Below are 18650 nucleotides of genomic sequence, written 5' to 3'. Positions count from 1 at the left end.
CAATGCTTTTGGGAAACGCACCCCTGGTTGATTCTAGAACAGACACCTTCTGTTCTACCACGTAGGCTACATGACCCAATAATCTGAAACACTTTGACTCTCATATTATTTCAGAAAGATGTGTCTGGAGATATAATGTGAAGAGAATATTTCTCAGTTAAAATCAGTATGTTTATACAATTATGCTGCATTCACGCCATATCGTAATTTGGAGATAGCAACACGTGACGTTCTACTGGGAGCTGTTCATACCCTTGGACTAGGACAGTGTTTCTCAACCCTGGTCCTGGGCGCCCCCCAACACTGCACATTTTGTGTGTCTCCCTAATCAAACACACCTGATTCAACTCATTAGCTCATTAGAAGAAACTCCAGTACCTGAAATGGGTCAGATAAGGGAGACATACAAAATGAGCAGTGTTGGGGGGCGCCCAGGACCAGGGTTGAGAAACTGGACTAGGACACAAAACTTTTGCACTATCAAAGCCTAAACATAGTGCGTAATGAATTTGAGGTGGTCAGGTGGCACAAATCGTAGCTTTCAGAAAACTCCCAGTTCACAAGTTGTAATTACGAGTTGAGTTCTACGAGGACGTGAATGCTTTTTACAAGTTGGTATCTCGTAATTACGATATGGCGGGAACACACCAAGACTTACCTGGCTGAATAACCCTGCGTTCCATTCGGAAGGGCTCATCCCTATGCCCTAATCCCTTCAAAGGGTTTACCCTCTGGAGTGAGAGCTTCGAAGGGTTGAAGGGTGTAGGGGACCAAACAACTGTTTCTTGAAGTGCCCTTCTGCGTCATCAACACAGAGGCGCCTTCATCATGCAAAGAATCTGCGCAAAGGATCATGGGAGCCCGAAGTGTCCATCAGTTGTACCCTTCGAAATCCTTCGTTCCGAAGGGCCTTTTGAAGTGGCCAGTTTTGAGCACTTCGGTTTGGAACTACCTTTCAATATGGCGGCCATGATTGTTTTCACTCCGAAGTGCCCTTCGGAGGGCGATATATCCCGTTTGGAACGCATCGTCTATCTTCTTCTTCTTCTTTGGTGTTTCATTGGCGATTGGCAAACCAGCTTATAGGTGCATTACCGCCACCATCTGGACTGGAGTGTGGATCAGGATATATGCATATACAAAGGAGGGGAATGGCTGAAAAAATAGCTAGGACATCCGGTTTAGTTTCAAAAACATCTGAATGTAACTCTGTCGCCCCCCTCAGTACTGACTGCAGACCAAAGCAACAGCTCATGTCAAATTTGTTCAACAGGACATCGCGTTGCCCAGTATCGGTTTTCTTTAAAGGAATGTTTCCAAATGCATATGATTGACTCATTAGTGGGATTATTATGGTATAAATAGTACATATGATATAAACAAAAGAGATGTTTAGCAATCACAACCGTGCACACATCATCATTGTAGGTTCACAGTTTGCTTACATATTTTAGCAATATTTGTGATTTCCTCATGCAAAATAGCCTACATCAAACCAAAAGCAATCAACACAAAATAGTATTTTTGCACAGTGACAGACACAATGGTTATTATCTCGATTATTTAGAGAAAATGTTTGCAAACAATTCAGGAAATATATGCCTTGATTTTTGCAAGCATAGCTCTGGGATTTCTTACCTGAATTTCAAGTTTTATCGACTGTGTCAACTTTCAGTTTTACTGACCGAGTTATCACTGCAATACAACAGCATTGCCCTCTGCTGGCCACAGTATCACACTGCAGAGTACAGTAACTTCACTTATTAGCGAATGATGTTTACAGGGCAACAAATATATCAGAAGTCTGGGTTTTATTAGCTAATTTTGTTTCAATAATACCGTTCGAATAATTTGTATCATTCAGATTGAGTTTGCTAACAAATGATTAATTTATTTACTTTTATTATTAATTAATAAAAGTTGGCTACATTTTTACATTTAATAATTACATTTTGATCTCTCCTTATAAGAATCACTTAATTAGCATTCAGTAAGCATAAACATGAATGGCCATGGACAAGCAGCAAGGATTACAGTCTTCAGAAGACAAAACACAATATACACACCACAGTTTCAGATTCACATCAGGATAATAAGAAAACGGTGAAAAATTTTAGTTATAACACATATTTTTATACCACAAGACTCTCCTGAAAGTGTTTGGATATTTAAGTGCTTTGTGGTATTTGGCAAATTTTCAGTAGCAGAGGAAAGGTGCTCACAGAGACATTACAAGTGATTCACCTCTGCAGTCAGAGAAGGCAGATAATGAGATAATACTATTGCAGAGTTGAATGTTGAGTAACGTGCTTTGATATAAGAGATAGCAGGAATAAAAGCTATTAATATGAGCAAGAGTCATAATGGTTTCAGACGCCAAGGTGTGCACTGAGTCGACAGAGAGCATCTCCTACAATATCCAGCTCGTGTCTGAGCTCCTCAACCACATCGTTGATGCTGGGCATGTCCTTCAGCACACACACGCTCTGTGTGTACGGATTAAACCGGAGGGAGAATGGACGCTGGATTGTCTTTGCAAATTCACTGTGAAGAATAAAATAGAGGAAATATATGGTCAAAGCAAAACAACAATGATATGGCGTGCAAAAATAACAAGTTGCGTATTTAAAAACAGATTTACCGCATTCTAAATTTGGCTTCCTCAAAGCTCTCCGAAACAAAGTAAACATCTTGAAAGGTGGTGATGAGACACTCCTGTTTACAGGTGACATTGGGCTCAAAGGGCAAGATTTTAGCAGAGCCTGAGAGAGAGTGCTTCAAAACAAAGCATATGTGTTTCAGTCATTCACTTCAGTTAAATTCAACAGCAGTTACAATACTGCTCAAAATTTAGGGTCAATAAGATTGTTTTTTAAAGAGATTAATACTTTTATCTAGCATGGATGCAGTAAATGTATCAAAAGTGATAATAACAACATTTATAATGTGTATAATGTATAATTTCTGTTTCAAATAAATGCTGTTCTTTTGAACTTTCATACTTTATACATGATTTCTGAGGGATCATGCAAAAATGGAAAACTGAAAAATGGCTGCTGAAAATTCAGCTTAAAATATATTAAATAGAAAACAGTTCATTTAAATTGTGATAATATTTCACAATATTCTTGTTGTACTGTATTTTGATCAAATGAATGCAGCTTTGGTATTTTTAAAGACATTTAAAAAGCCATCTAGCAATTTAGTCATATTTATTGTTGAAACTAATTATTAAACATAAAAAGATTATAGTTGTAATCTATAATTCTAAATCTGATAATGTGTATCTACCTTAAGTTCGCTGATGGAAGAGAGAAGCCCAGCGCCGTATGCTCTGAGTGAACCCTCCTGCTTACACAGGCCAAACTCCACCGTGAAGAAATAGCACTGCAATGGAACATACAACAACATACCAACCATCAAAACTAGTGCAAACAATAAAGGCTTTATGCCTATATACTGTGTAAACAGCAGGATAGCTAAATGTAAGAAATACACACTGTTGCTAACTTCTGCACAGCGTCATCAGACGCCCCGAGAGAAGCCAGTCCTAATTCCTGAGAGAACTGTGCAAAACTGGGTTCGGCCAACAGAGGAACATGACCCAGCAGCTCATGACATGTGTCCCTAAAAAACACAGACAAGATCTCTTTAATTATCGAATAAGGTTGAATAAGGCCTAGTTCACAAGACATATGCAAACAGTGTGTAAGTGAAGCAGAAGCACGCTTGCATAAAGATTTGATGTTAACACTGTTTCTGCTGTAGAGTTGCAGCTGTGCAGAAAATGATTGATTTCTGAGTGATTTCTGGATTACTACATTGAATACTTCTTTTAAAATGCACCGTTATGCTTTTTATGATTTTACCTTTCCTTTAATATGTAATAAATCTGTTTGTGCATGCAAACCATCTGCAAAGATAAAGCACAACAAAGTCCACACCAAATGGAGATAATCTCTCCAGTAGAAAACACTTGCCTAAAACACTTTGTTTGTAGTCCTGCCATTATTTCCATTACTTTGCTACATCACCAAAAAAACAAAAAACAAAAAAAACTTATACAAATTTATACCAATACCGACGCCACAGTTACCATAGATATAATACTGTTTACAGTTGCTCATGAGGCCTTGGAAGCTAAAAACCCAATTGACCAATCACAACAGACTGGGCCAGCTGACCACTCTGAGCAAACTCAGAGATGGGTGTAAAAAGAGGTGCTGCAGCAACGTACAGTATGAAAAAAAAAAGTTTTTTCATTTGAAATCATGTAAATGTACTCTAGCAGACGGCAAATATAAATTTATGACTTTAAAATAAACATAATAGGGGTACTTTAATAACTGCCATAAATATAAAATGATTATTGAGAGCATTGGCTATTAAGAATTATTGCAAACTTGATCATTCTGAAATCATGTGACTGAGTTTAAACATTGAAATGTGGTTGAAAGAATGCAAGTTGTTGTTTCAACACTGAAAAAACATTGCAACAATTCTTAAAGGCACAATATGTAATTTTTCGCCACTGGAGGGCGCGTATTCAAAATAAACAAAGAGGCAAAGGTGTAGTTTGATGACGCCATGACTGAGTGTGGAATCATGGGAGTTGTCGTCTTCATCCCCACAGCCGATGCAATCTGACGGGACTCGGGCAGAAATCATGTTCATGGATGAGCTAATGATTTGTTAACGTAGTAGAAAGAAGCAGGGTGAGGCTGAAAGCCGTCGAAGTGAAACGAGGCCACTGAACGAGCGGAAATCGAGGGGTTATGACGTCATTGGCAGGCGACACAATGACACTATGGACATGGTCCGTGTCACTAGTTAAAATTGCTTATTTCTCTGGATTTAAACATTCTTCGAAACATTTGGGATAATGTAAGTACACAAGTCAGCAAAATATATAACACTGTTCTAGTGGTTTTTGGATATTTTAATAAAAAAATCTTACATATTGTGCCTTTAATGCCAAATGATTGTAAATAGGTTAAAATAATCATTTTAAATCAATGCTAAAATTTTAACATGCTGCAATACATCATCTTTTATTCAATATTCCAAATTGCAACAAAATTAAATGATTTAAGTGATTTAACCTTGATCCATGAAGTTGATTCACCCAAGAATGGAACCCAAACCCCAAAGTGCAAAATATAAACTGCTTAAATCATCTGGATTCAGTTTGATTAAGAGGTGATGTGTTTGTTTTCATTTCTGCATGTTAATGCATCAGGTGTGACAGACAGTGGGTGTTGCTTCAACAATGGGTACTGCTTCATAAAAGCCTATTTCAAAAGATTGTGTCAATAAACAGGCCTGAAGAGATAAAGGGATATACAGTATGCTTTGTACTCACGGTTCAGGAGTGTAGAGAGGATCTGAGCTGTGACGCACATATTGTGTACAGTGAAACACTCTGAAGGCCAGACCAGCTAGAAAGTCTCTCGGTGACAAGTACCCAGCAACAGGGCGAATGGTGAAGCCAGTTCGCTCTGAAACACACATACAGCAGCCATATAACTACTGCCCTCTGCTGGTGACACAACTAATACTTCTCGTCAGCTTGTATTGTAGCAATTGTAAAGTTAAAATGCATCGCTGTGTGTGCACTGATTGTATGCGCTCAGTCTCACCTAGGCCTGGGCGATAAAACGGTATCGATATTTATCGACGGTACACCTTCATCGATAACGATATGACAAATGTTCGATATAGCGCACGATATAGGCACGTACGATGAGTGACGCAGACAGCATACACAAACACGAACACATGCTGAAATGAGTGATGTGCCTGCCTGTGATGAGGAGATTGTGAATAAAAACATTGATATTAGTCGAATTTAAAATAAACATTTGCATTTTAATGCAAAAAGGGTACAATCGAATGTTAGGTGTGCACCAGGGAGCGTCATTAGTGGAGCGCGAGATGCGGTGATGATGTAAGTGACGTTGTTGCATTCTAATGTTTTGTTAGTCTAGCCCACGAAACGCACCGCTGCTGTGTTATTCCTTCAAAACTTAAGACTTATTTAATCTGCATATAAAACATAAGAAAGGAGATATTTGTTTAAATTGTATTTTGTGTTTGACTGTTAAAAAATAATATATATGCCTATATATATTTGTTGTTTGTCTTAATAAAGTTGGCAAATTAAAAATACAGTGGTTAAATAAAAAAAATATATTCTATTGCTCTGTTTAAAAAAAGGTTATAAAAAATGTCAATAATTATCGATACCGAACGATATGAAACATATATCGTTGATATATGTTTTAGCTATATCGCCCAGCCCTAGTCTCACCTCTCAGGAAGTTGGACACGTCCTCCAGCTGTGGTATGTTGTCCTCTCTGTAGCCACAGAACTGGGTGAGCAGAGGCAGGTTGTTTAGGTACTCTCGACAGGCATGTGTGGGGTACAGCTTATTCAACTCCCGGAAAACGACACCCCACGTCTTCACCTCTTCCTCTGTAAACTCCACACGTGGTATAGGTTCTCCACTGCGGAATGAGAGAGAATCATGTCAATATTATAGATAAATATGTGGAATTAATGTAAACCTTTTTGTTAAACGTACTGTTTGTAACTCATGGCAAGATCAGCAAAATATTTCCTTCTCTTACGATAAATGTTGTCTTTGAATCCCTGAAATCATATAGGAACAAATACATACATAAGGTCATGGAATTTTTTTAGCAGCTCAAATACTGAAGAGTGCTAAATGATCATGACATAAATACTATTATCAGTGAATTTCTATAACCTAGCTCTCTAGCAAAATGTAAGACAATACTGACCGGATGATCCGCGTCCAAATCTGAACCATACATCAGAACACGACAGGCACTCTTATCTAGATCTGAGATCTTCTTGGGGAACCAAGGCACCTCAGCAAGTTCTTAATAATGTATTTGCACAGTGTTACACAAGATTTATACACAAATTTCTGTGCAATACTCATCTATTTAATGAAGGAGTAAAACACAGTACCGTTTGCAGGAGTCCAGAACTTATCAGGTGAGTCCATGGTTATGATGCTTGTTTGTTTGCGGAGCAGCTGAACGATATCTTTTAGAGTTTCTCGATCACTGTCACAATCCACCAGTACTTCTAGCTCTGAGTTACGCCGCCGGGACTTACGTGACTCAATATGCAAAAGCTTTACCTGGCTGTCCTGTTTATAATGAATGAAAATGTCATTTAGCCCACTTTAAATTTAAATTGAATATTTTCTGTTTGAATAATATTTATTCAAAATACATTTATACATTAATACATTCATTTGTATAATGGATATATTTGAAGACATACCAGATTTATAAAGTGTGATAACTTTTACACTGCAGTGGCATGGAAGGAGGTGGATCTTGATACAGTATCTATAAATTCACTTCATTCTTGAACAGTGGCACAGTGCATACTTTCCACTATAGGATTTCAAAGTTATTGTTTATTATTGCTTTAACTGGAATTGCTAAACAACTAGCTATTTAACCATTAATGCCTTTTTTATGAGTCAGTTATGTATAACATGATTCTACTGAAGCTGAAAATAGTGAAAATAATCAAAGATAGATAGATGGATGGATGGATGGATGGATGGAAGAAAGAATGGAAGAAAGAAAGAAAGAAAGAAAGAAAGAAAGAAAGAAAGAAAGAAAGAAAGAAAGAAAGAAAGAAAGGCAACATTTAAAGAAGGGAAAACATTAATGCACCTGAAATAATTTTAATGCTTTCACAAGCCCTCCGACTTCATTCTTTAGAGAGAAGACAATTGCGGCATGTTCTCTCTTGGAGGAACGTATCTTGTCTTTGTTCTCCTCTGTCTTATGAAAAGTAGTTTTGTTCAACTTAATAAATAAGAGAGAGAGAGAGAGAGATTATAATCAGTATCATTGGGTTTTACCTCAGGTGTCTTTTCACATTAGCATGACAATCTCTTTACTACAGCAGATGTTTAATCTCCCGTGTGAGTGAACTTCTGTTTGTTTTTGACATGTTTTTCAAATAGGAAATCGTTATTCACAGGCAAATAACATGAACAGATCATTATTTTCAAAAGGTTGGGTAGGATGCATTATGCTTTCAAATTTAGGCTAGGCTATAGGCTATATATGACTAGACCAGCACTATGTGGTGGACAGCAACTGCATGTAAAAGCCAATGAATGACATTAACAAACGACCATTTTGCAGTATACAATGCACAACAGATCAGAAGTTCATGCGCATTCAAAACTAAAAAAAATAATGTGTGGAAAGTTTTATCATAATTATTTAAATGCACATTAATTATGTTAAGCAAATATAATATTTAATGATGTTATTTATGAAAGTTTTTGGAAAGAATTAACATAAAAAAAAATATATATATGCTATTTTATTCCTTTCTTTGAGACTTTAAACATCAGTAATTGATGATTGTACTGCACCCTTTAATTTCTTAGGACTATCAGCGCAACTAAATTAATTTTATCATCCGTTCTGACAGCTCACTTTTCTCCCCGTATTCAAAATTTTTTATCATTTTGATATATAAAAATATTAGCAAAAATGTTAGCATTTTGAATATATGTCAAAAGTTCTTCTTACCTCATTGCTGAGTTGCTTCTCTTCGTAACTCTTATTGATGGAGTCAAAAGACCGTCCTCGACGCGGTCCGTCAAGCTTGTTGGAGAGCATGGATGGGTGCTTCTGTTTTTATAGTAGAATATGGAGATGCGTGGCTCAGAGAGACGCTTCTGTCAGTCTGATAATGATGTTTTCTCTCTGGATTTATAAAGAGATCAGGCGGAGGAGGGGGAGGAGCGCGCGGCTCTGGAAAGTCCTTACTGACCAGCCCAGCAAGAAGATTTTCACTGGAAAAGGATCAGCAACCGAAAACTATTCGACCGTTAGATCATTATGGTACATTAATAATAATTAAAAAAGGAAAATAAAGTGGGGAAAACAAAAACTTGTGTTATTATTGATAGAACGGAAAATAGGAGCAAACAGGATTAGCTGTCACTTTGTTTTATTTTACTCGGTAACACTTTACTTGAAGGGGTGTGCGTAAGACTGACATGACACCTTCATAATCATGACATGACACATGTCATGAATATGAAGGAGGTTTTATGCATGTTTATGACAACTGTCATTAAGTGTCATTCGCTCAGTTATGTCATTTTTAATGCAAAGATGACATTGTTTGAGATGTCTTTGTTATGGGCTATAGTTAGGGGTAAGGGTAGGGTTAGGTTAGGGTTAGGTCAAATAATGTCATATTTGCATTAAAAATGACATAACTGAGCGAATGACACTTAATGACAGTTGTCATAAACATGCATAAAAAACCTTCATATTCATGACGTGTCATGTCATGATTATGTAGGTGTCATGTCATGATTATGAAGGTGTCATGTCAGTCTTATGCACACCCCTTCAAGTAAAGTGTAACCTTTTACTCTAGTGATTAAAATGATTTTGACAGTCACATACTGCCCTTTAAAGTTTACTGCCTGAATAAATGCCAGTTTACTGTTATTGTGTTCAATTGTTTTCCCAAGATCTACAGAAAAAAAAATGTTGGATATCTGTATTTATTTTTCACAAAATGTATATAATTCAAGGACGTTTTAAACTACATATTAGTAAAACACATAGCCTACAAAACCTTAAAGTTAACGAGATACCACAGTGACAACAAGCCCCAGTCTCTTTTGTACAGCTTATTTTGCTTATATTGATAATTATCTATATCATATTGGTTAGGCCTTACCCTGAAGAGTCAGACCATAATAAAAACTGTTGCACTTGTGCTATTGATAATGTTCCTTAATCTATAACAGTAATATTTATTATTGATTGAAGTTACAAAATGTCAATGAATTACCAGCCTATAAGTAGTTGATCAAGATCACAAGAACAGAGAAGAACACACAATGGTTCTGTGCTGATATGCTTCAGCACTATTGCCTGATAATCCATTAAAAGATTCATAAAAATCATGTCGTAGACCTTGGCATTTAAACACACCCAATCTTTCATTTGGTTCATATTGTTGACATTCGTTTATTTATTTACTCTTTCCAAGGTTGGTTTGGGATCAGTGAGCTTTATTTCCACACCTCTGCGGAAAGACCAGTGATGAAGTGATGTGGATAACGGTCTAATAAAACACGGCAGCAGGCCTAGATTAACTGGCGACGACTGATTCGGAATGTGCTTGTCACTGGTTCCTGTTATCTCCAAACCGAAGGCCCCAGTCCACACTATAGTTCCAGTCCGGGGGTGAATTGTTCCAAAGGGAGAAACATGGAAAATAATACAAGCACGGCAATGAGCACGGCTCAGATTAATAATGATGTGGTAGTTATGAGCAATGTCTGTTTACAAGCTCACACCAGCATTAATTAGCTCAAACGCAATATAATTAGGTACTGCTGTACGACGTCCATTTCCAAACAACATGACTAATCTTTTATTCAGACGTTCTCACGCTACTTCTGTGCTTTATTGGTCCATTGTCTGTGCTTCCCACTGCTTGGTCATTGATCTGAAAGACCTCCATACCCCTCCTCAGGGGGACACACAGACAGTCTTTTGTAAGGTAGCCCATAAGTACACATCTCATTAGGCTTTATGAAGTGAGAGACTCACCATCTATTGAAACACAGCCAGTTTATTCCAGTTCCAACAGCATGTCGAGATTTTTTGCACTATTTAGTGCAACTGTAGAATATCTTTAGCTTTGCAAACCAATTTCCTTAAAATGTTGAAAATCATTAATCATTAAAATGTTGAAAAGCAAGATGTGAGCAAATCGAAATGCTTTGTACTTTATGACTCAAAGAAAATCTCATTCATATAACCGCAACTAATTTAGAGGTAAGGCACAGGAAATGCTTGAGCTTTTTGGTGGTAACAGCTATCTGGGGGTCAAAAAGAATGCTCCATCTAAAGATGCATGTATCTTAATAGGGTTAGCATGTACACCTTATATTTACTTTTGAGATTTACGTTCATTTCCTTTTGGCCATATATGATAATGGTGTTTGTGCAGAACCGGTGACGTACAGCATGATTGAGCCAAGTCAAATCATGCTCAGACTAATCCAATGCAACACTGGAGTCTGGTCTATTAGCATAAGCTTCACTATAGACACACAGCTTCTGCAATCAGAGACTTCATTCTGAGACAATTCAATCTGCACTCCGACTCAGCAACAGGAAGGACCCTTCAATCTAGGTTGCGAGGAAAAGGCAATGATAGAGTAAGCTATGATACATATTGTGAGTTCATTGGTCTGTCAAACAACCTGAAGTTCCTTCAAGGTATTAGTGCTTCCTGCCCTCCCAGGTGAGCAAGACAAGTTATGTGATGCAGAACAATGTCAGGAAAGATTAAGTCTGGTCATGATCACTGAGCTTCAGTTGAAAGATGACAGTCGTAAGAAATATTTGACCAGCCTAATAAGAAAATCCATACAGTAGGTGGACCAATTAGATTTGTTCCAGTGCTGGGAAAAAGAACTAGGTAACTCTCATTAGTGGTTTAACTGAGCTGCGAGGCACTGGAGTCAAATTTTGGCACGGTCTACAAACTTTATGAGACTGTAGATTTTTATGTTGACCTTTTATATCTGTTATTTAAACGCAAATGTTCATTGATATACAAAGAAAGGAAGAAATGAACGTGTATAGCTCAGAAGCTCTGAGAGCTCATTTGTGTGACCAGGGGTAAACATGTGCGTCAGCATGCTGCATGTGCATCTGGCACGCTCTTATGATCTCTTCATCACCCTGTATGGTTGATGGAGTGCAAAACAGGGCTGTGACAGGACAGAGGGGTATATGATTCCATCATAATCTTTTCAAAGCTCTGGAGGAAATCAAGAGGACTTATCCTGTACTCCTCCTTCCTCTGCTGGTAGTGGGCAAACTCAATGATGTGCCTGTTCTCCGCCTCCACCTTTTCTCACTCTAAATGTCTCCACTCTGCTTGCTGCTTTTTAAAATCTTCAATGTATCTCTGAGTGGCCACCACTTTCTCAAGTCGTAACTGAAGCTCCCTGTAAATTAAGTTTGTCAGTTTCAAACCATCCTACATCCATTTTACCAGCTCATCTAAAACAGATGATGTTGTCTGCTTTCTCCAGAATTTCTGAAAATGAAGTAGAAAACATTATACTCAGGAAAACGGGAAAACAAAGAACACACTTACCTCTGATCTTCCTCATAGATCTTTTTAATTTCCTAAGTCATAACCATCAGAATTAAAACAAAAAAACTCTTGAAATATTTCAGTTTGTGTGCAATGAATCCATAATATAAGAAAGTTGTTGTTTTTTTTATAACAAAAAATTAAGAACTTTTCCATGATATTCTCATTTTTTGAGATGCACCTGTAGTGCCATTAAGCTCTCCGGTCTCTTACCTGTTCTCTTTAATGTACTGCCTCATCTTCTCATCTCGGAGTTTCTCATTATTAATTCTCGCAAGCTCCTTGGCCATCCTCTCTTCCTGTTCAAGCTGCCTCTCTCTGAACTGTCTGTCCTCTTCTGCCTAAAACATACATTTTGCATTGATTTTATTTATATTTTCAAAATAAAATTGTAATGTTACATATATGTTTAGATTTAGAATAGACTGTATTCAGTGTATGTTCTTAAATGCATGGTTAATGTTTCATGCATTTTCTTAAAGGTATGTTCATATTTTTGTATGGCAGGAAAATAAACAGTAGGGCACAGATAATGGGGATCCTAACAAATAAACAAAAACGAGACCAGGCATCTCTTTTTGAACAGCTGAAGTAATGTACAACGAACAGAATAAAATCAACCTTGAGAAGTGATTCCTCGATTTGTTTGCCATACTCTTCATCTTGCATTTTGAGCAGGAAGCGCTTTTTCTCGACTCTCTCTTCGCACTGGATGTTGGCTTGCAGCTGCTTCTCTTTGGCGATGTGTTTGGTTTGATCCTCACGCATTTCCTCCTGTTTGCGGTACTCCAGGATCATCTTTTGATGGTGGTTGTGAGAGATGTTGAGCTGCTGGCTTATGAAAGACTGCAAAGAGATGGTCTCTCGTAAGTTCTACAACACAACCTCGCATCGTTTGTAGCATCTGTAACGATTACCTAGTTCGTGAAACAGACTGCTCATGGTTTTTTGACTACTCATATCTGCATCATTCTTACCATTCCTCAGGTGTACTGGAGGTTTTGGATCAGGTCCGTCGACTCTGCGATATAAATGCTTTTGTTTCTAACTAAACAAAGTGGGCAACACCACACTCATTTGTTTGTGAGTCGTTGTCCTAGAAACGCAGGGCTTTCAGACCTGGGAATAAAGACGAATATTGTTGGCCAGCGCAACTCTTGCAGAGCCAAAATAAAGTGCAACAGGTTCCGGAAGTAAGCATTCCCATTTATTTTATTTGAAATTGATATATAACGTGGTGATGGTAACAATGAACGAAGCATGTGAAAACTTTGAATGAAATTAACCATTTGCTTCGCAAAATGTTTCGTAGCAAATGGTTTTGCTCTAAACCCTCTAACTCTAGCACTTTCTATTCTATTTTAATTCTACTTTATCTATATTTATCTTCTTTTTTTATAAAAAAAAACACTAGCTTTCTATTTTTTCTATTTTATCTAGCTTACTTGTTTTTCTTTGTGTGTGTGTGTATAATATATATATATATATATATATATATATACATACACCTTGCTATGTGTACTGCGTTAGACTAACCGAGACTTGTCATTTGCACTTATATATTGTTGCTCTTTTGTTAGTTTTGACTGCTTTTATTGTCCTCATTTGTAAGTCGCTTTGGATAAAAGCGTCTGCTAAATGACTAAATGTAAATGTAAATGTAAATGTAAGCACTCTAAACGCCAAACGCTAGTGACGCCCGATGGTCAGAATCATAGAGATGAATGGTGCAAATGCAACAAAACTCACCCCAAATATGTATAAAAACACCTTTTACAAACCAATTGCAATGTTTTATTGAATCTCTATTAAATGCAATTAAATCTTCTAATACCATTAAGTGTCTGTATAATAGCATCTGTGTTATTTTGGTTATTTTATTACGTTTTTGTAGGGCTTGTTTTGTTCATGCTTTTTTAACTATTAAAACATAAAAATTAATTCATAAAATAAATAAACATATAAATATATAAACTATAGCCTATTTTTTCCACCACAGGATCAAAAATAAAAAAGTTAACTTTTTATCTCACAATTCAGGTTTTTTTTCCTCATAATTGCGTGATATAAATTTACCCCAGATGATAATTAGGGGTGTAAATATGATGGTTCATCACAATACAATATGATATAAATTCTCATACCCAGTGATACGATATTTGCCGAAACCTAAAAAATTCTATGATACGATTACGATATGATTAGATTCAGAAGTATATCGATTGATATATCGAAATTATGATATTATGTACCTAGCTACGTATTTATTAACTCACAAATGCAACCAAAATATATGACATTAACATCTAACATTTATTGGAAATTTCCACATCCTGTATCCCAGCTGGGACATTCTTAAAAAAAAATATATAAAATAGGCCTGCTTTTTTTTTTTTTTTTATAATAATAAAGAAAAATAAATAATTGGGAGGGAAATTCAAGTCACACACACATAAGATCAGTAATCTTATGACATGGATGACTTGTATTTAGGCATGGGGCCCAGAGATGACAGCACACAAATCAGACCCATATGTGGCCTGCACACCGTGGAATATGTCGACCTATGGTTAACATTTGGTTTTTACTTGGAAAAACACACATAACCTGCTATAGTCATAATGTGCGGCAGGTTTCTCAGCCTATTCAACAACACCATTGGTTTATGAGAATCTTCCCTTTACTTACTATTGGCGGGTTATTGACAGTGTTGGGAAGGTTACTTTGGAAATGTAATAGGTTACAGATTACAAGTAACCCTATTTAAAATTTAATAAGTAGTGTAACTATTTCAATTACTTTATTAAAGTAATGTAACTGATTACATTTGATTACTTTTTGATTACTTTAATAAATTTCTAATGTTTTCAACTGTTAATCATTTTCAAACATTTAAACCAGGCAGGGTTAACCTTACAGTGGTACTCAACAATGATTACTGTCAGACTTTCAAAATCCTTCACTCGAATTAAGATTATAAAAATTTTATTTTAAAGCACAGCCATCAAAAAATTAGAATTTACTTTGAGATCATTCTGAAGTTAAATACAGATTTGAAAATCATAACAACGAATAGTTTAATAGCTACGATACTGTTTTTAAAATCAAATCTTTGCATAGCTATGACAGGAAAGAAACATTGGTGTCTCATATTTTAGAGCAGTCACTGCAATTTCTGAAAGAAATCAATTAAATCTGTATGTACTGTATGTAATCGTTAACATTTTTATAAGAAGGCCTAACTGTAATTTAATTGCACATTTTTTCTCAGTAACTGTAACTGATTACAATTACATTTATGTTGTAATTAAATTACGTAGTTCTGTTACATGTAACTAGTTACTCCCAACACTGATTATTGAAAAAGTGTCTGGTACAGAGTCTCTGTTCTCCCTCCTTACAACAACAGCCTTTGCCCAGACACACTTTTATCTTCAGGTAAATGCAGTTTTGGTGTTTAAAATTTTTTCTAGGGGTGTAACACTACACTTATTTGTACAGAAAATGTATGTTTTCAGTTCGGTATGTGTACCCAACAAATACATTTTTAACCACTGCATGTTGCAGAACTTAATCATATTCCCTCTACATCATCACTATACATTATCTCCTGTCCAATAATCACAATAAGCTTTGTGTTTTGTTATTTAAAAAAAAAAACAGTCTCATCTTTCAAATTCTGTCTATTTTATCAGGAAATTCAAACAATAAATGCTGTTTTAACGCTCCTTGATGTGGCGTGACAGATCGCTGTAGTGCCTCAGTACAACATGTGAGTTAAATATTTTATTTACAACAACATTTATGAACAGCATTTGTGACAGACAAGTGGACTAGTGAAAGCAGAAAAAAAAGCTGAATTTTGCACATATAGTTTGTTAAGGCTGACATTATTAGGGACCCCAGCAAGAAGCAGCATTGCAGTAAAAGCGAGAAAAAACAAAAGTATTAAAAAGCCACATTAAAGGATAGCATAGGGCGAAGTCTAGCAATATTTCTGAGAAAAGATAAGGAAGTCTTACATTGCACGTGTGGATCAAAAGACAAACTCAAATCAAATATAACTCTTACATTTTTTAGTTCAGTTCAAAACTCCAAAACAGAGCCATCCACGTATAAAGTTAGCAAACCAGCTTTACGAAGCTGATGAGGAGAGCCAATGAGCATAACTGAAGTCTTATCAATATTGAGTTTGGTTCATCCACATTTTTATCTCAGAAATGCAGTGTGAGAGAAAAGAAACATCCACATTTTGACCAGTGAATATAGTGAGTATAAATAGAGTTAATAGAGTGAATATAAATCTGACTACCCATTTCACCCTCTGATTTCTGTTTTATGGACAAAATATCATCTTTTGTGTTCCACACAAGAGATGAAGTCAAAAAGGTTTGGAATAATAGTCATTTAAGAAGTCATATAGGTCAGTTAATGATTACAGTAACAGTACAATATATTGTTCGGCAGCCTCAACAGGTTGTCCATTGATAGGAATAGGTCTGATGGTTATCAGATTCCTAAGAAAATAAATGGAAATGTTTTTGTTCTTGATTACAATAAACATACTGTAAACAGCTGTAAACATTAGTTTCTTATAAATCAGCCTTTGATAAGAAAAGGATCACTTTAAAAATGAAGAACACACAAAAGCATTTACCCCTGGTGTATGGAATTGGTAAGTTAATGTGCAAGGTTTGTAAGTTTTCAGTGTGTTTAAATCATGAAAAATTGTCCTCTTTTGTTTGCAGACTGTCTTTCTTATAAAAAAATATTTACAATGGTTTAAAAGTTTATGGTTCTGTGATGTTAAATCAAGTAAGTGTCATTTTAAGATTTAACTGAAACAATTTCTCTTAAGAACTTTAAAATATTGTTTTCACAATATATTACATTATGACCCATGTAAAAAAAAAAAAAAAGCATTTTTGTTTTTTTGTTTTAAATGTTCTTTCTGGGAGTTTTGTATGTAATACAAGAAGCAGAAGCACCATGTATTAACATCAGTGATACCAACAGCAACCATGAGCTTGAAAAACTTCTGGACAGAATTAAATATGTTGCTCGAAGCTGCAAAGAAATTCGTGACAAGTATCATGTTTATGATGGTACAACCATTTTCTATCTATATTTGTGATCTTGTGCACCAAACTGCATTTATTTGACTCAGGAATGCTTGTGTTCAATCAGACGGCCTGTACTATCTGATCTCATCAAGAGGAGTCCTTTACCAGACATTCTGTGATATGACCACTGCTGGAGGTGGCTGGACGCTGGTGGCCAGTGTTCATGAAAACAACATGTATGGAAAGTGCACTGTTGGTGATCGCTGGTCTAATCAGCAGGGCAGCGACCCAAACCGGCCTGATGGTGACGGGACATGGGCAAACACAGTCACATTTGGAGCTGCGGAAGCTGCTACAAGTGATGATTATAAGGTATTTTTATTACAGTAATGGTTTTACAGCCATGACTTAACATAAAGGATATTAAGACACTGGATTGACAATCAAATTATGTTAATCTAGAATCTCAAACAGAACAAAACTGTATTATATAAAGCACTATATAAATAAATGTGACTTGACGACAGAATCCTGGATATTTTGACATCGGGGCACAGGATGTGTCTGTGTGGCATGTTCCTAATAATAGTGAGTTGGAGCACTGGACCACTGCCTCCATCCTGAGATACCACACTGAAAATCAGTTCTTAACCCTACATGGAGGAAACCTTTTCAATTTATTCAAGGTTAGATAAACTATGACACCATTTTAACAGAAATATAGGTAAAGACTAATTTTGTCATGAAATTAAATAAAACACTGAATATTTATCTTCATTTTCCCAGAAATTCCCTGTGAGGTTTGGAATCGGGACATGCAACATTGATAATGGACCTGCTATTCCAATAGTGTATGATACTGGAAGTACGATAATGACCAAAAATCTGTATGGTCCAAATTCAAGAGGTACGGCAATACTTAAACAAATATTTTTCAAATTAGCTACATCAATTAACAGTCATAAAATCTGTGTATTATTCAGTTCTGGTGTTCATTGTTGAGATCACTTTAATGAATGAAAGCCATGTTGCATGTGGACCTACCATGACAGATCATCATCAGTGGTATATTCTGTGGATTTTGTTTTCAGAAATATTTGAGCCTGGATTCATCACATTCAGGGTCTTCAATAGAATCGATACTGAAAAGGCAGCTATGGCTCTTTGTTCAGGTGTTAAACCAACCGATTGTCACACCGAGCATGTGAGTTAAAAAATAATCTAACCATTTATAAACTGACATTGTGGCATACTGTTAATCACCACAGGCAATAATTCATGCTTCGTTGTATAAATGAAGAGCAGGGGTGCAAAACATACGTAACCCACCAGTCTGATCATTCCATGCAGCCCAAAATCCAAGTCACAGAAAT

General features: G+C 36.3%; 3 protein-coding genes across 4 annotated transcripts in view; 1 reads left to right on the top strand and 2 right to left on the bottom strand.

The window, feature by feature from the left end:
- Nucleotides 1-1963: 1963 nt before the first annotated feature.
- On the bottom strand, nucleotides 1964-8722 carry LOC107663941 (tryptophan 5-hydroxylase 1-like). The gene is made up of 11 exons (XM_016454353.1): nucleotides 8599-8722; nucleotides 7723-7857; nucleotides 6998-7181; nucleotides 6805-6905; nucleotides 6585-6652; nucleotides 6311-6507; nucleotides 5363-5498; nucleotides 3501-3627; nucleotides 3292-3387; nucleotides 2642-2775; nucleotides 1964-2544 (listed from the first exon to the last, which is right to left on the bottom strand). Exons 1-11 carry the CDS (start codon nucleotides 8686-8688, stop codon nucleotides 2370-2372), a joined length of 1443 nt encoding a protein of 480 aa, XP_016309839.1. The 5' UTR covers nucleotides 8689-8722; the 3' UTR covers nucleotides 1964-2369.
- A 3679-nt stretch (nucleotides 8723-12401) lies between these two features.
- LOC107663983 (meiosis-specific nuclear structural protein 1-like) lies at nucleotides 12402-13369 on the bottom strand. 2 transcript variants are annotated; one of them, XM_016454426.1, is made up of 3 exons: nucleotides 13192-13369; nucleotides 12836-13060; nucleotides 12402-12555 (listed from the first exon to the last, which is right to left on the bottom strand). In XM_016454426.1, the coding sequence occupies exons 1-3, from the start codon at nucleotides 13192-13194 to the stop codon at nucleotides 12424-12426; spliced, it is 360 nt and encodes a 119-aa protein (XP_016309912.1). In that variant the 5' UTR covers nucleotides 13195-13369; the 3' UTR covers nucleotides 12402-12423. The 2 variants fall into 2 exon arrangements, with proteins under 2 accessions (XP_016309912.1, XP_016309913.1); XM_016454427.1 differs by having other exon boundaries at nucleotides 13132-13199.
- Nucleotides 13370-17242: 3873 nt separating this feature from the next.
- LOC107663982 (intelectin) overlaps nucleotides 17243-18650 on the top strand; it is a 25240-nt gene continuing 23832 nt past the window's right edge. The window contains exons 1-4 of the mRNA XM_016454425.1: nucleotides 17243-17319; nucleotides 17402-17649; nucleotides 17805-17963; nucleotides 18064-18184. Coding sequence (XP_016309911.1) covers nucleotides 17458-17649; nucleotides 17805-17963; nucleotides 18064-18184 — 472 coding nt within the window. The 5' untranslated portion in view covers nucleotides 17243-17319; nucleotides 17402-17457. The remainder of the gene's footprint in view (nucleotides 17320-17401; nucleotides 17650-17804; nucleotides 17964-18063; nucleotides 18185-18650) is intronic.

Source organism: Sinocyclocheilus anshuiensis, unplaced genomic scaffold (assembly GCF_001515605.1).
Source record: "Sinocyclocheilus anshuiensis isolate Anshui unplaced genomic scaffold, SAMN03320099.WGS_v1.1 scaffold2129, whole genome shotgun sequence".
NCBI lineage: Eukaryota > Metazoa > Chordata > Actinopteri > Cypriniformes > Cyprinidae > Sinocyclocheilus > Sinocyclocheilus anshuiensis.
This window is presented reverse-complemented; position numbering and strand designations above follow the sequence as displayed.

Coding starts and splice junctions, on each gene's coding strand:
- LOC107663941 (XM_016454353.1), bottom strand. CDS start 8,688: ATGCTCTCCAACAAGCTTGACGGACCGCGTCGAGGACGGTCTTTTGAC. Junction 2,776..3,291: donor CTTCCATCAGCGAACTTAAG/GTAGATACACAT, acceptor TTTGTTTTGAAG/CACTCTCTCTCAGGCTCTGC. Junction 2,545..2,641: donor GAAGCCAAATTTAGAATGCG/GTAAATCTGTTT, acceptor TATTCTTCACAG/TGAATTTGCAAAGACAATCC.
- LOC107663983 (XM_016454426.1), bottom strand. Junction 12,556..12,835: donor TCGAGGAATCACTTCTCAAG/GTTGATTTTATT, acceptor TGTATGTTTTAG/GCAGAAGAGGACAGACAGTT.